Here is a 13,202-nt window from a genome sequence, read left to right on the forward strand (position 1 = left end):
GAGCACCCGGAACGACCTGATGGTTAAACTCTCACAGGACAAGCTCTGGGAAGTGGGAGCTCTGCTGACCGCAATCCCTAATCCTATCACCCACACTAGAAATAGCCGTGGAGCACTCCTGATGGTCCCTAGGTGCCTTGTCACAGCCTAAGAGCTAGCTAGCCCTAGAGATAGAAAATAAAGCCTACCTTGCCTCAGAGAAATTCCCCAAAGGAAAAGACAGCCCCCCACATATATTGACTGTGAGTAAAGATGAAGTCACAAACACAGAAATGAAACAGGTTTCTGCAAAGGGAGACCCGACTTACTAAACAGACTGAGGATAGGAAAGGTATCTTTGCGGTCAGCACAAAAAACTACAAAAGACCACGCAGAGTGTGCAAAAAGACCTCCGCACCGACTCACGGTGCGGAGGTGCCACTCTGCATCCCAGAGCTTCCAGCTAGCAAGACAAAATCATAATAGCAAGCTGGACAAGAAAACAATGAACAAATAATTAACTAGCAGGGACTTAGCTTCTGCTGGAGTAGACAGGTCACCAGAAAGATCCAAGAGCGAACTGAACCAGTACAAGAACATTGACAGCTGGCATGGAGTAACGATCTGAGTGGAGTTAAATAGAGCAGCCAGCCAACGAATAAACTCCGTCACCTGTGGAAGGAACCTCAGAAGCAGCAGCTCCACTCACAGCCACCAGAGGGAGTCCATGGACAGAACTCGCCGAAGTACCATTCATGACCACAGGAGGGAGTTCGATAACAGAATTCACAACAATGATGACACCAGTAGTGATCCGGTGTGGTGCGGTCACGTGAGTCTCCAGGTATATGATGACACCAGTAGTGATCCGGTGTGGCGCGGTCTCGTGAGTCTCCAGGTGTATGATAACACCAGTAGTGATCCGGTGTGGCGCGGTCTTGTGAGTATCCAGGTGCATGATGACACCAGTAATGATCCGGCGTGGCACGGTCACGTGAGTCTCCAGGTATATGACACCAGTAGTGATCCGGTGTGGCGCGGTCTCGTGAGTCTCCAGCTGTATGATGATACCAGTAATGATCCGGTGTGGCGCGGTCACGTGAGTCTCCAGGTGTATGATGACACCAGTAATGATCCGGTGTGGTGCCGTCACGTGAGTCTCCAGGTGTATGATACCATTAGTAGTGATCCGGTGTGGTCTCGTGAGTCTCCAGGTATATGATGACACCAGTAATGATCCAGTGTGGCGCGGTCACTTGAGTTTTCAGGTGTATGATGACACCAGTAATGATCCGGTGTGGTCTCGTGAGTCTCCAGGTATATGATGACACCAGTAATGATCCGGTGTGGTGCGGTCACGTGAGTTTTCAGGTGTATGATGACACCAGTAATGATCCGGTGTGGTGCGGTCACGTGAGTCTCCAGGTGTATGATGACACCAGTAATGATCCGGTGTGGTGCGGTCACGTGAGTCGCCAGGTGTATGATGACACCAGTAATGATCCGGTGTGGTGCCGTCACGTGAGTCTCCAGGTGTATGATACCATTAGTAGTGATCCGGTGTGGTCCCGTGAGTCTCCAGGTATATGATGACACCAGTAATGATCCAGTGTGGCGCGGTCACTTGAGTTTTCAGGTGTATGATGACACCAGTAATGATCCGGTGTGGTCTCGTGAGTTTTCAGGTGTATGATGACACCAGTAATGATCCGGTGTGGTGCGGTCACGTGAGTCTCCAGGTGTATGATGACACCAGTAATGATCCGGTGTGGTGCGGTCACGTGAGTCGCCAGGTGTATAATGACACCAGTAGTGATCCGGTGTGGTGCGGTCACGTGAGTCTCCAGGTGTATGATACCATTAGTAGTGATCCGGTGTGGTCTCGTGAGTCTCCAGGTATATGATAACACCAGTAGTGATCCGATGTGGCACGGTCACGTGAGTCTCCAGGTGTATGATACCATTAGTAGTGATCCGGTGTGGCGCGGTCACGTGAGTCTCCAGGTGTATGATGACACCAGTAATGATCCGGTGTGGCGCGGTCTCGTGAGTCTCCAGGTGTATGATAACACCAATAGTGATCCGGTGTGGTCTCATGAGTCTCCAGGTATATGAAGACACTAGTAGTGATCCGGTGTGGCGTGGTCACGTGAGTCTCCAGGTATAGAGGACACTGATAATAGGCAGGCAGAGATGCTGCGGAGCTGACGCTCATTAGCTGTAGTTACGGCTGGTTAGGTCCTCACGTCTGGGCTCAGGTGTGATCTCCCCGGGGGGATCTGTCTCAGCTCCGTTACTAAGGTTTAGTGTCACCTGTGCCTCCGGCAGCGACTGACGTGCAGAAAGCACACATCACAGGGATAGTAATGGTGGCCGGACCCTCTAGCTGCCGCCATGAATACCCTGACCCAGATGATGTCCCATCGAGCCGAGAGGATGAAGGAAGAAGTGAAGATGGAGAAAGAGGAGATCAAAGCCTGGACCAAACCCATGGAGAACGCGGAAAACCCCAGGTATGAGGAGTAGGAGATAACTCTGGGGTATGGGGCGTGAGAGAAGACCCCTACTTAATGCAGAGAGAGGTTGATACAATGTATCAGTAACACAGAATGTATCAGAGACGACAGTCCTTTGTGAGCTCCATCCAGACTGATTGCTTGTACTGATACATTGTAACAAACCTCATTCCTCCACATTATGGCGGGAAAAGAAGAGTTAAACATATTGCCGCACGCATGGTAATTTGTATTTAACACTAAGCCACGACCCTAAACTTGCCCGCTCCTCGATAGGTGCTGTGGGAATGCTACTCACTTGGGTGCGTTGGGAGGCAAAACAGCTAACGTTTCCATTTAAATGTCCAGGCTGGTTTATTGCTGCTTCATAAGTGCAGGCAAAACAAAGGAAACTGTTCCTTATATAAACTCTCCTAAGAGTCAGTCCTGGTCACACAGGCTGGATAGCATGCAGTATACATATATATATATATATATATATATATATATATATATGCTCAGTCTGGACATTACACATAGGAGGCCTTCTCCCTGCACACAGACCATGTGTCAAACAATGGACTCCATCATAACATGCAAACCACACCCAGAGATGTGAACAGCCACACCCAGCCATCTCTCAGGCTGCCTATAAAACTCGGCCCAGATGCACTAAACAAGCCTCTTGGCACTAAATGCACTAGCGCAATTCTCCATGTTTACATCACAGAGGACAACCACCTCCATGATACATACCTCCCAACAACTATGTGTCCGGCACCACCATACATAGCTCCCCCTCTGCCTAAAGCTGTGGGGCTTGGCACCTTCTACTACTGCACATGCCAGATGCCTTACAGTGCCCACATATATCAAGGAGTGGGAATATTTAGGGTACTCGCTTAGTGTAAAATAAAAATTACTGTGTATGTGGGTAATGTACTATGGGGATATCATACTGTGTGTGGGGGGGTAATGTACTGTGGAAACATATTGCATGTGTGGGAATGTACTGTGGGGACGTGAATCTGTATGGGTCATGTCCCCTCAGTACATTCACCCAAACACAGTAAGATGTCCCCACATTACATTCCCCCACATAGTATTATGTCCCCACAGTACATTCCCCCACACACAGATGTCCACACAGTACATTCCCCACACATAGTATGATGTCCCCACAGTACATTCCCCCACACAGAGTATGATGTCCCCACAGTACATTCCCCCCACACAGAGTATGATGTTCCCACAGTACATTCCCCCACACACAGTATGATGTCCCCACAGTACATTCCCCCACACAGAGTATGATGTCACCACAGTACATTCCCCCACACACAGTATGATGTCCCCACAGTACATTCCCTCCACACACAGTATGATGTCCCCACATTACATTCCCCCACACACAGTATGATGTCCCCACATTACATTCCCCCCACACACAGTATGATGTCCCCACAGTATATTCCCCCCACACACAGTATGATGTCCCCACAGTACATTCCCCCACACACAGTATGATGTCCCCACAGTACATTCCCCCACAAACAGTAAGATGTCCACACAGTACATTCCCCCCACACACAGTATGATGTCCCCACAGTATATTCCCCCCACACACAGTATGATGTCCCCACAGTACATTCCCCCCACACAGAGTATGATGTCCCCACAGTACATTCCCCACACACAGTATGATGTCCCCACAGTACATTCCCCCACACAGAGTATGATGTCCCCACAGTACATTCCCCCCACACAGAGTATGATGTCCCCACAGTACATTCCCCCACAAACAGTAAGATGTCCACACAGTACATTCCCCCCACACACAGTATGATGTCTCCACAGTACATTCCCCCACACAGAGTATGATGTCTCCACAGTACATTCCCCCCACACACAGTATGATGTCCCCACAGTACATTCCCCACACACAGTATGATATCCACACAGTACATTCCCCACACACAGAAAGTTGTCCACATAGTACATTCCCAACACACAGTAGGATGTCCCCACAGTATATTCTCCCCACACAGTATGATGTCCCCACAATACATGCCCCCCCACACAGTATGATGTCCCCACAGTACATTCCCCCCCACACAGTATGATGTCCCCAAAGTACATTCCCCACACACAGATGTCCACACAGTACATTCCCTACACACAGTATGATGCCCCCACAGTACATTCCCCCATACGCAGTATGATGTCCCCACAGTACATTCCCCACACACAGTATGATGTCCCCTCAGTACATTCCCCCACACACAGTATGATGTCCCCTCAGTACATTCCCTCCACACACTCTATGATGTTCCCACAGTACATTCCCAACACACAGTATGATGTCTCCACAGTACATTCCCAACACACAGTATGATGTCCCCACAGAACATTCCCTACACACAGATGTCCACACAGTACGTTCCCCACACACAGTATGATGTCCCCTCAGTACATTCCCCCCACACAGTATGATGTCCCCACAGTACATTCCCCCACACAGTATGATGTCTCCTCAGTACATTCCCCCCACATACAGTATTATGTCTCCACAGTACATTCCCCCCACACACAGTATGATGTCCCCACAGTACATTCCTCCCCCCACAGTATGATGTCCCCACAGTACATTCCGCCACACACAGTATGATGTCCCCAAAGTACATTCCCCCCACACAGTATGATGTCCCCACAATACAAGCCCCCCCACACAGTAGGATGTCCCCACAGTATATTCTCCCACACACAGTATGATGTCCCCACAGTACATTCCCCCCACACAGTATGATGTCCCCACAATACATTCCCCCCACACAGTATGATGTCCCCACAATACATTCCCCCCACACAGTATGATGTCCCCACAATACATTCCCCCACACACAGTATGATGTCCCCACAGTACATTCCCCCCACACAGTATGATGTCCCCAAAGTACATTCCCCCCACACAGTATGATGTCCCCACAATACATTCCCCCCACACAGTATGATGTCCCCACAATACATTCCCCCACACACAGTATGATGTCCCCACAGTACATTCCCCCCACACAGTATGATGTCCCCACAGTACATTCCCCCCACACAGTATGATGTCCCCAAAGTACATTCCCCACACACAGATGTCCACACAGTACATTCCCCACACACAGTATGATGCCCCCACAGTACATTCCCCCATATGCAGTATGATGTCCCCACAGTACATTCCCCACACACAGTATGATATCCCCTCAGTACATTCCCCCACACACAGTATGATGTCCCCTCAGTACATTCCCTCCACACACTGTATGATGTTCCCACAGTACATTCCCCCACACAGTATGATGTCCCCACAGTACATTCCCCTACACACAGTAAGATGTCCACACAGTACATTCCCAACACACAGTATGATGTTTCCAAGTACATTCCCAACACACAGTATGATGTCCCCTGTTGTGAATTCTGTTATCGAACTCCCTCCTGTGGTCATGAATGGTACTTCGGCGAGTTCTGTCCATGGACTCCCTCTGGTGGCTGTGAGTGGAGCTGCTGCTCCTGAGGTTCCTTCCACAGGTGACTTAGTTTATTCTTTGGCTGGCTGCTCTATTTAACTCCACTCAGATCGTTACTCCATGCCAGCTGTCAATGTTCTTGTACTGGTTCAGTTCGCTCTTGGATCTTTCTGGTGACCTGTCTACTCCAGCAGAAGCTAAGTCCCTGCTAGTTAATTATTTGTTCATTGTTTTCTTGTCCAGCTTGCTATAATGATTTTGCCTTGCTAGCTGGAAGCTCTGGGATGCAGAGTGGCACCTCCGCACCGTGAGTCGGTGCGGAGGTCTTTTTGCACACTCTGCGTGGTCTTTTTGTAGTTTTTTGTGCTGACCGCAAAGATACCTTTCCTATCCTCAGTCTGTTTAGTAAGTCTGTCCTCCTTTGCTGAAACCTGTTTCATTTCTGTGTTTGTGACTTTCATCTTAACTCACAGTCAATATATGTGGGGGGTTGCCTTTTTCTTTGGGGAATTTCTCTGAGGCAAGGTAGGCTTTATTTTCTATCTCTAGGACTAGTTAGCTCTTAGGCTGTGAAGAGGTGTCTAGGCAGAGTTAGGTACGCTCCACGGCTATTTCTAGTGTGTGTGATAGGATTAGGGGTTGCGGTCAGCAGAGCTCCCACTTCCCAGAGCTTGTCCTTTGTTAGTTTAACCATCAGGTCATTTCGGGTGCTCCTAACCACCAGGTCCATAACAGTACAGCTGGCCCAAAGTGTTAATGCATCTCAATAGAGGGATAAGAGAAGTTCTGAGACCATTTTTTTTTCTCTGCAGTGTGTTTTGTCTTTCTTTTCCCCTAAACCTCTGGGTGGTTCAGGACACAGGTGTAGCTATGGACATTCAAGGTCTGTCCTCTTGTGTGGATCATCTCTCACTGCAAGGGTACAAAACATTCAAGATTTTGTGGTTCAGAATCCGATGTTAGAGCCTAGAATTCCAATTCCTGATTTGTTTTCTGGGGATAGATCTAAGTTCCTGAATTTCAAAAATAATTGTAAACTGTTTCTTGCTTTGAAACCCCGTTCCTCTGGTGACCCCGTTCAACAAGTAAAAATCATTATTTCTTTGTTGCGTGGCGACCCTCAAGACTGGGCATTTTCCCTTGCGCCAGGAGATCCTGCATTGCGTGATGTAGATGCATTTTTTCTGGCGCTTGGATTGCTTTATGATGAACCAAATTCAGTGGATCAGGCAGATAAAATCTTGCTGGCTTTGTGTCAGGGTCAGGATGAAGCGGAGGTATATTGTCAGAAGTTTAGAAAATGGTCTGTGCTTACTCAGTGGAATGAGTATGCCCTGGCGGCAATTTTCAGAAAGGGTCTTTCTGAAGCCCTTAAGGATGTCATGGTGGGATTTCCCACGCCTGCTGGTCTGAATGAGTCTATGTCCTTGGCCATTCAGATCGATTGGCGCTTGCGTGAGCGCAAAGCTGTGCACCATTTGGCGGTATTCTCTGAGCATAGGCCTGAGCCTATGCAATGTGATAGGACTTTGACCAGAGCTGAACGGCAAGAACACAGACGTCGGAATGGGCTGTGTTTCTACTGTGGTGATTCCACTCATGCTATCTCCGATTGTCCTAAGCGCACTAAGCGGTTCGCTAGGTCTGCCACTATTGGTATGGTACAGTCTAAATTTCTTTTGTCCATTACTCTGATTTGCTCTTTGTCATCCTATTCTGTTATGGCATTTGTGGATTCAGGCGCTGCCCTGAATTTGATGGACTCGGAGTTTGCCAGGCGCTGTGGTTTTTTCTTGGAGCCCTTGCAGGATCCTATTCCATTGAGAGGAGTTGATGCTATACCTTTGGCCAAGAATAAGCCTCAGTACTGGACTCAATTGACCATGTGCATGGCTCCTGCACATCAGGAGGATATTCGCTTTTTGGTGTTGCATAATCTGCATGATGTGGTCGTTTTGGGGTTGCCATGGCTACAGGTCCATAATCCAGTATTGGATTGGAAATCTATGTCAGTGTCCAGTTGGGGTTGTCAAGGGGTACATGGTGATGTTCCATTGCTGTCAATTTCGCCTTCCACTCCTTCTGAAGTCCCTGAGTTTTTGTCGGATTACCGGGATGTATTTGAAGAGCCCAAATCCAGTGCCCTACCTCCTCATAGGGATTGCGATTGTGCTATTAATTTGATTCCTGGTAGTAAGTTTCCTAAGGGTCGACTGTTCAATTTATCTGTGCCAGAGCACGCCGCTATGCGGAGTTATATAAAGGAATCCTTGGAGAAAGGTCATATTCGCCCGTCGTCATCACTGTTGGGAGCAGGGTTCTTTTTTGTGGCCAAGAAGGATGGTTCTTTGAGACCTTGTATTGATTACCGCCTTCTTAATAAGATCACAGTCAAATTTCAGTACCCTTTGCCGCTGCTGTCTGATTTGTTTGCTCGGATTAAGGGGGCTAGTTGGTTCCCCAAGATAGATCTTCGAGGGGCGTATAATCTTGTGCGTATTAAACAGGGCGATGAATGGAAAACAGAATTTAATACGCCCGAGGGCCATTTTGAGTACCTGGTTATGCCATTCGGGCTTTCTAATGCTCCATCTGTGTTTCAGTCCTTTATGCATGACATCTTCCGAAAGTACCTGGATAGGTTCATGATTGTATATTTGGATGATATTTTGGTCTTTTCGGATGATTGGGAGTCTCATGTGAAGCAGGTCAGAATGGTGTTCCAGGTCCTTCGCGCAAATTCCTTGTTTGTGAAGGGGTCAAAATGTCTCTTTGGAGTTCAGAAGGTTTAATTTTTGGGTTTCATTTTTTCTCCTTCTACTATCGAGATGGACCCTGTTAAAGTTCAGGCCATTTATGATTGGACTCAGCCAACATCTGTGAACAGCCTGCAGAAGTTCCTGGACTTTGCTAATTTTTACCGTCGCTTCATCGCTAATTTTTCTAGTGTTGCTAAACCGTTGACTGATTTGACCAAGAAAGGTGCTGATGTGGTCAATTGGTCCTCTGCGGCTGTAGAGGCTTTTCAGGAGTTGAAGCGTCATTTTTCTTCTGCCCCTGTGTTGTGCCAGCCAGATGTTACGCTCCCGTTTCAGGTCGAGGTTGATGCTTCTGAGATTGGAGCAGGGGCTGTTTTGTCGCAAAGAAGTTCTGATGGCTCGGTGATGAAACCATGTGCCTTCTTTTCTAGAAAGTTCTCGCCTGCTGAGCGCAATTATGATGTTGGCAATCGAGAGTTGTTGGCCATGAAGTGGGCATTCGAGGAGTGGCGACATTGGCTTGAAGGAGCTAAACATCGCGTGGTGGTCTTGACGGATCACAAGAATTTGACTTATCTCGAGTCTGCCAAACGGTTGAATCCTAGACAGGCTCGATGGTCGCTGTTTTTCTCCCGTTTTGATTTTGTGGTTTCATATCTTCCGGGCTCTAAGAATGTGAAGGCTGATGCCCTGTCAAGGAGTTTTGTGCCTGACTCTCCGGGTGTTCCTGAGCCGGCGGGTATTCTCAAAGAGGGGGTAATTTTGTCTTCCATCTCCCCTGATTTGCGGCGGGTGCTGCAGAAGTTTCAGGCTGATAGACCTGACCGTTGTCCAGCGGAGAAACTGTTTGTCCCTGATAGATGGACTAGTAGAGTTATCTCTGAGGTTCATTGTTCGGTGTTGGCTGGTCATCCTGGAATCTTTGGTACCAGAGATTTGGTGGCTAGATCCTTTTGATGGCCTTCTTTGTCACGGGATGTGCGTTCTTTTGTGCAGTCCTGTGGGACTTGTGCTCGGGCTAAGCCCTGCTGTTCTCGTGCCAGTGGGTTGCTTTTGCCCTTGCCGGTCCCGAAGAGGCCCTGGACGCATATTTCCATGGATTTTATTTCAGATCTCCCTGTCTCTCAAAGGATGTCGGTCATTTGGGTGGTTTGTGATCACTTCTCTAAGATGGTCCATTTGGTACCCTTGTCTAAATTGCCTTCCTCCTCTGATTTGGTGCCATTGTTTTTCCAGCATGTGGTTCGTTTGCATGGCATTCCGGAGAACATCGTCTCGGACAGAGGTTCCCAGTTTGTTTCGAGGTTTTGGCGGTCCTTTTGTGCTAAGATGGGCATTGATTTGTCTTTTTCTTCGGCTTTCCATGCTCAGACTAATGGCCAAACCGAACGAACTAATCAGACTTTGGAAACATATCTGAGATGCTTTGTTTCTGCTGATCAGGATGATTGGGTGTCCTTCTTGCCTTTGGCTGAGTTCGCCCTTAATAATCGGGCCAGCTCGGCTACTTTGGTTTCACCTTTTTTCTGTAATTCTGGTTTCCATCCTCGTTTCTCTTCAGGGCAGGTTGAGCCTTCGGACTGTCCTGGTGTGGATACTGTGGTGGACAGGTTGCAGCAGATTTGGACTCATGTGGTGGACAATTTGACATTGTCCCAGGAGAAGGCTCAACGTTTCGCTAACCGCCAGCGCTGTGTTGGTCCCCGACTTCGTGTTGGGGATTTGGTTTGGTTGTCGTCTCGTTATGTTCCTATGAAGGTTTCCTCTCCTAAGTTTAAGCCTCGTTTCATTGGTCCGTATAAGATTTCTGAAGTTCTCAATCCTGTGTCATTTCGTTTGGCCCTTCCAGCTTCTTTTGCCATCCATGTGTTCCATAGGTCGTTATTGCGGAGATATGTGGCGCCTATGGTTCCCCCCGTTGATCCTCCTGCCCCTGTGTTGGTCGAGGGGGAGTTGGAGTAAGTGGTGGAGAAGATTTTGGATTCTCGTATTTCGAGACGGAAACTCCAGTACCTGGTCAAGTGGAAGGGTTATGGTCAGGAAGATAATTCCTGGGTTTTTGCCTCTGATGTTCATGCTGCCGATCTAGTTCGTGCCTTTCATTTGGCTCGTCCTGATCGGCCTGGGGGCTCTGGTGAGGGTTCGGTGACCCCTCCTCAAGGGGGGGGGTACTGTTGTGAATTCTGTTATCGAACTCCCTCCTGTGGTCATGAATGGTACTTCGGCGAGTTCTGTCCATGGACTCCCTCTGGTGGCTGTGAGTGGAGCTGCTGCTTCTGAGGTTCCTTCCACAGGTGACTTAGTTTATTCTTTGGCTGGCTGCTCTATTTAACTCCACTCAGATCGTTACTCCATGCCAGCTGTCAATGTTCTTGTACTGGTTCAGTTCGCTCTTGGATCTTTCTGGTGACCTGTCTACTCCAGCAGAAGCTAAGTCCCTGCTAGTTAATTATTTGTTCATTGTTTTCTTGTCCAGCTTGCTATCATGATTTTGCCTTGCTAGCTGGAAGCTCTGGGATGCAGAGTGGCACCTCCGCACCGTGAGTCGGTGCGGAGGTCTTTTTGCACACTCTGCGTGGTCTTTTTTTAGTTTTTTGTGCTGACCGCAAAGATACCTTTCCTATCCTCAGTCTGTTTAGTAAGTCTGTCCTCCTTTGCTGAATCCTGTTTCATTTCTGTGTTTGTGACTTTCATCTTAACTCACAGTCAATATATGTGGGGGGCTGCCTTTTCCTTTGGGGAATTTCTCTGAGGCAAGGTAGGCTTTATTTTCTATCTCTAGGGCTAGTTAGCTCTTAGGCTATGAAGAGGCATCTAGGCAGAGTTAGGTACGCTCCACGGCTATTTCTAGTGTGTGTGATAGGATTAGGGGTTGCGGTCAGCAGAGCTCCCACTTCCCAGAGCTTGTCCTTTGTTAGTTTAACCATCAGGTCATTTCGGGTGCTCCTAACCACCAGGTCCATAACAGTCCCCACAGTACATTCCCTACACACAGATGTCCACACAGTACGTTCCCCACACACAGTATGATGTCCCCTCAGTACATTCCCCCCACACAGTATGATGTCCCCACAGTACATTCCCCCACACAGTATGATGTCTCCTCAGTACATTTCCCCCACACACAGTATTATGTCTCCACAGTACATTCCCCCCACACACAGTATGATGTCCCCACAGTACATTCCTCCCCCCACAGTATGATGTCCCCACAGTACATTCCGCCACACACAGTATGATGTCCCCAAAGTACATTCCCCACACACAGATGTCCACACAGTACATTCCCCCCACACAGTATGATGCCCCCACAGTGCATTCCCCCACATGCAATATGATGTCCCCACAGTACATTCCCCACACACAGTAAGATGTCCACACAGTACATTCCTCCACACAGTATGATGTCCCCACAGTACATTCCCCACACACAGTGTGACGTCCCCACAGTACATTCCCCCACACAGTATGTGGTCCCCACAGTACATTCCCCCACGCACAGTATGACATCCCACAGTACATTCCCCCCACACACAGTATGATGTCCCCACAGTACATTCCCACACATAGTATGATGTCCCCACAGGACATTTCCTCCAAACACTGTATGATGTCACCACAGTACATTCCCCCACACACAGTATGACATCCCCACAGTACATTCCCCCACACACAGTATGATGTCCCCACAGTACATTCCCCACACACAGTATGATGTCCACTCTTATATTCCCCCCACACAGTATGATGTGCCCACAGTACATTCCCTCACACAGATGTCCACATAGTACATTGCCCCACACACACTATGATGTCCCCTCAGTACATTCCCCCCACACAGTATGATGCCCGCACAGTACATTCCCCCACAAGCAGTATGATATCCCCACAGTACATTCCCCACACACAGTATGATGTCCCCACAGTACATTCCCCCACACACAGTATGATGTCCCCACAGTACACTCCCCCACACACAGTATGTGGTCCCCACAGTACACTCTTCACATACAGTATGATGTCCCCACAGTACATTTCCACACACAGTATTTGGTCCCCACAGTACATTCCCCCCACACAGTATGATGTCTCCACAGTACATTCCCCACACACAGTATGATGCCCCCACAGTACATTCCCCCCACACAGTATGATGTCTCCACAGTACATTCCCCACACACAGTATGATGCCCCCACAGTACATTCCCCCCACACAGTATGATGTCTCCACAGTACATTCCCCACACACAGTATGATGTCCCCACAGTACATTCCTCCACACAGTATGATGTCCCCACAGTACATTCCTCCACACAGTATGATGTCCCCACAGTACATTCCCCCACACACAGTATGATGCCCCCGCAGTACATTCTCCCCACACACAGTATGATATCCCCACAGTACATTCCCCCACACAGTATGATGTCCCCACAGTACATTCCCCC

General features: G+C 48.5%; 1 protein-coding gene across 1 annotated transcript in view; it reads left to right on the top strand.

The window, feature by feature from the left end:
• The first annotated feature begins 2,290 nt into the window (after positions 1-2,290).
• Positions 2,291-13,202, top strand: part of CNGA4 (cyclic nucleotide gated channel subunit alpha 4) — a 41,005-nt gene continuing 30,093 nt past the window's right edge. The window contains exon 1 of the mRNA XM_069759604.1: positions 2,291-2,492. Within this exon, the coding sequence (XP_069615705.1) occupies positions 2,374-2,492 (119 nt within the window). The 5' untranslated portion in view covers positions 2,291-2,373. The remainder of the gene's footprint in view (positions 2,493-13,202) is intronic.

This window comes from Ranitomeya imitator, chromosome 3 (genome assembly GCF_032444005.1).
Source record: "Ranitomeya imitator isolate aRanImi1 chromosome 3, aRanImi1.pri, whole genome shotgun sequence".
Taxonomy (NCBI): Eukaryota; Metazoa; Chordata; class Amphibia; order Anura; family Dendrobatidae; genus Ranitomeya; species Ranitomeya imitator.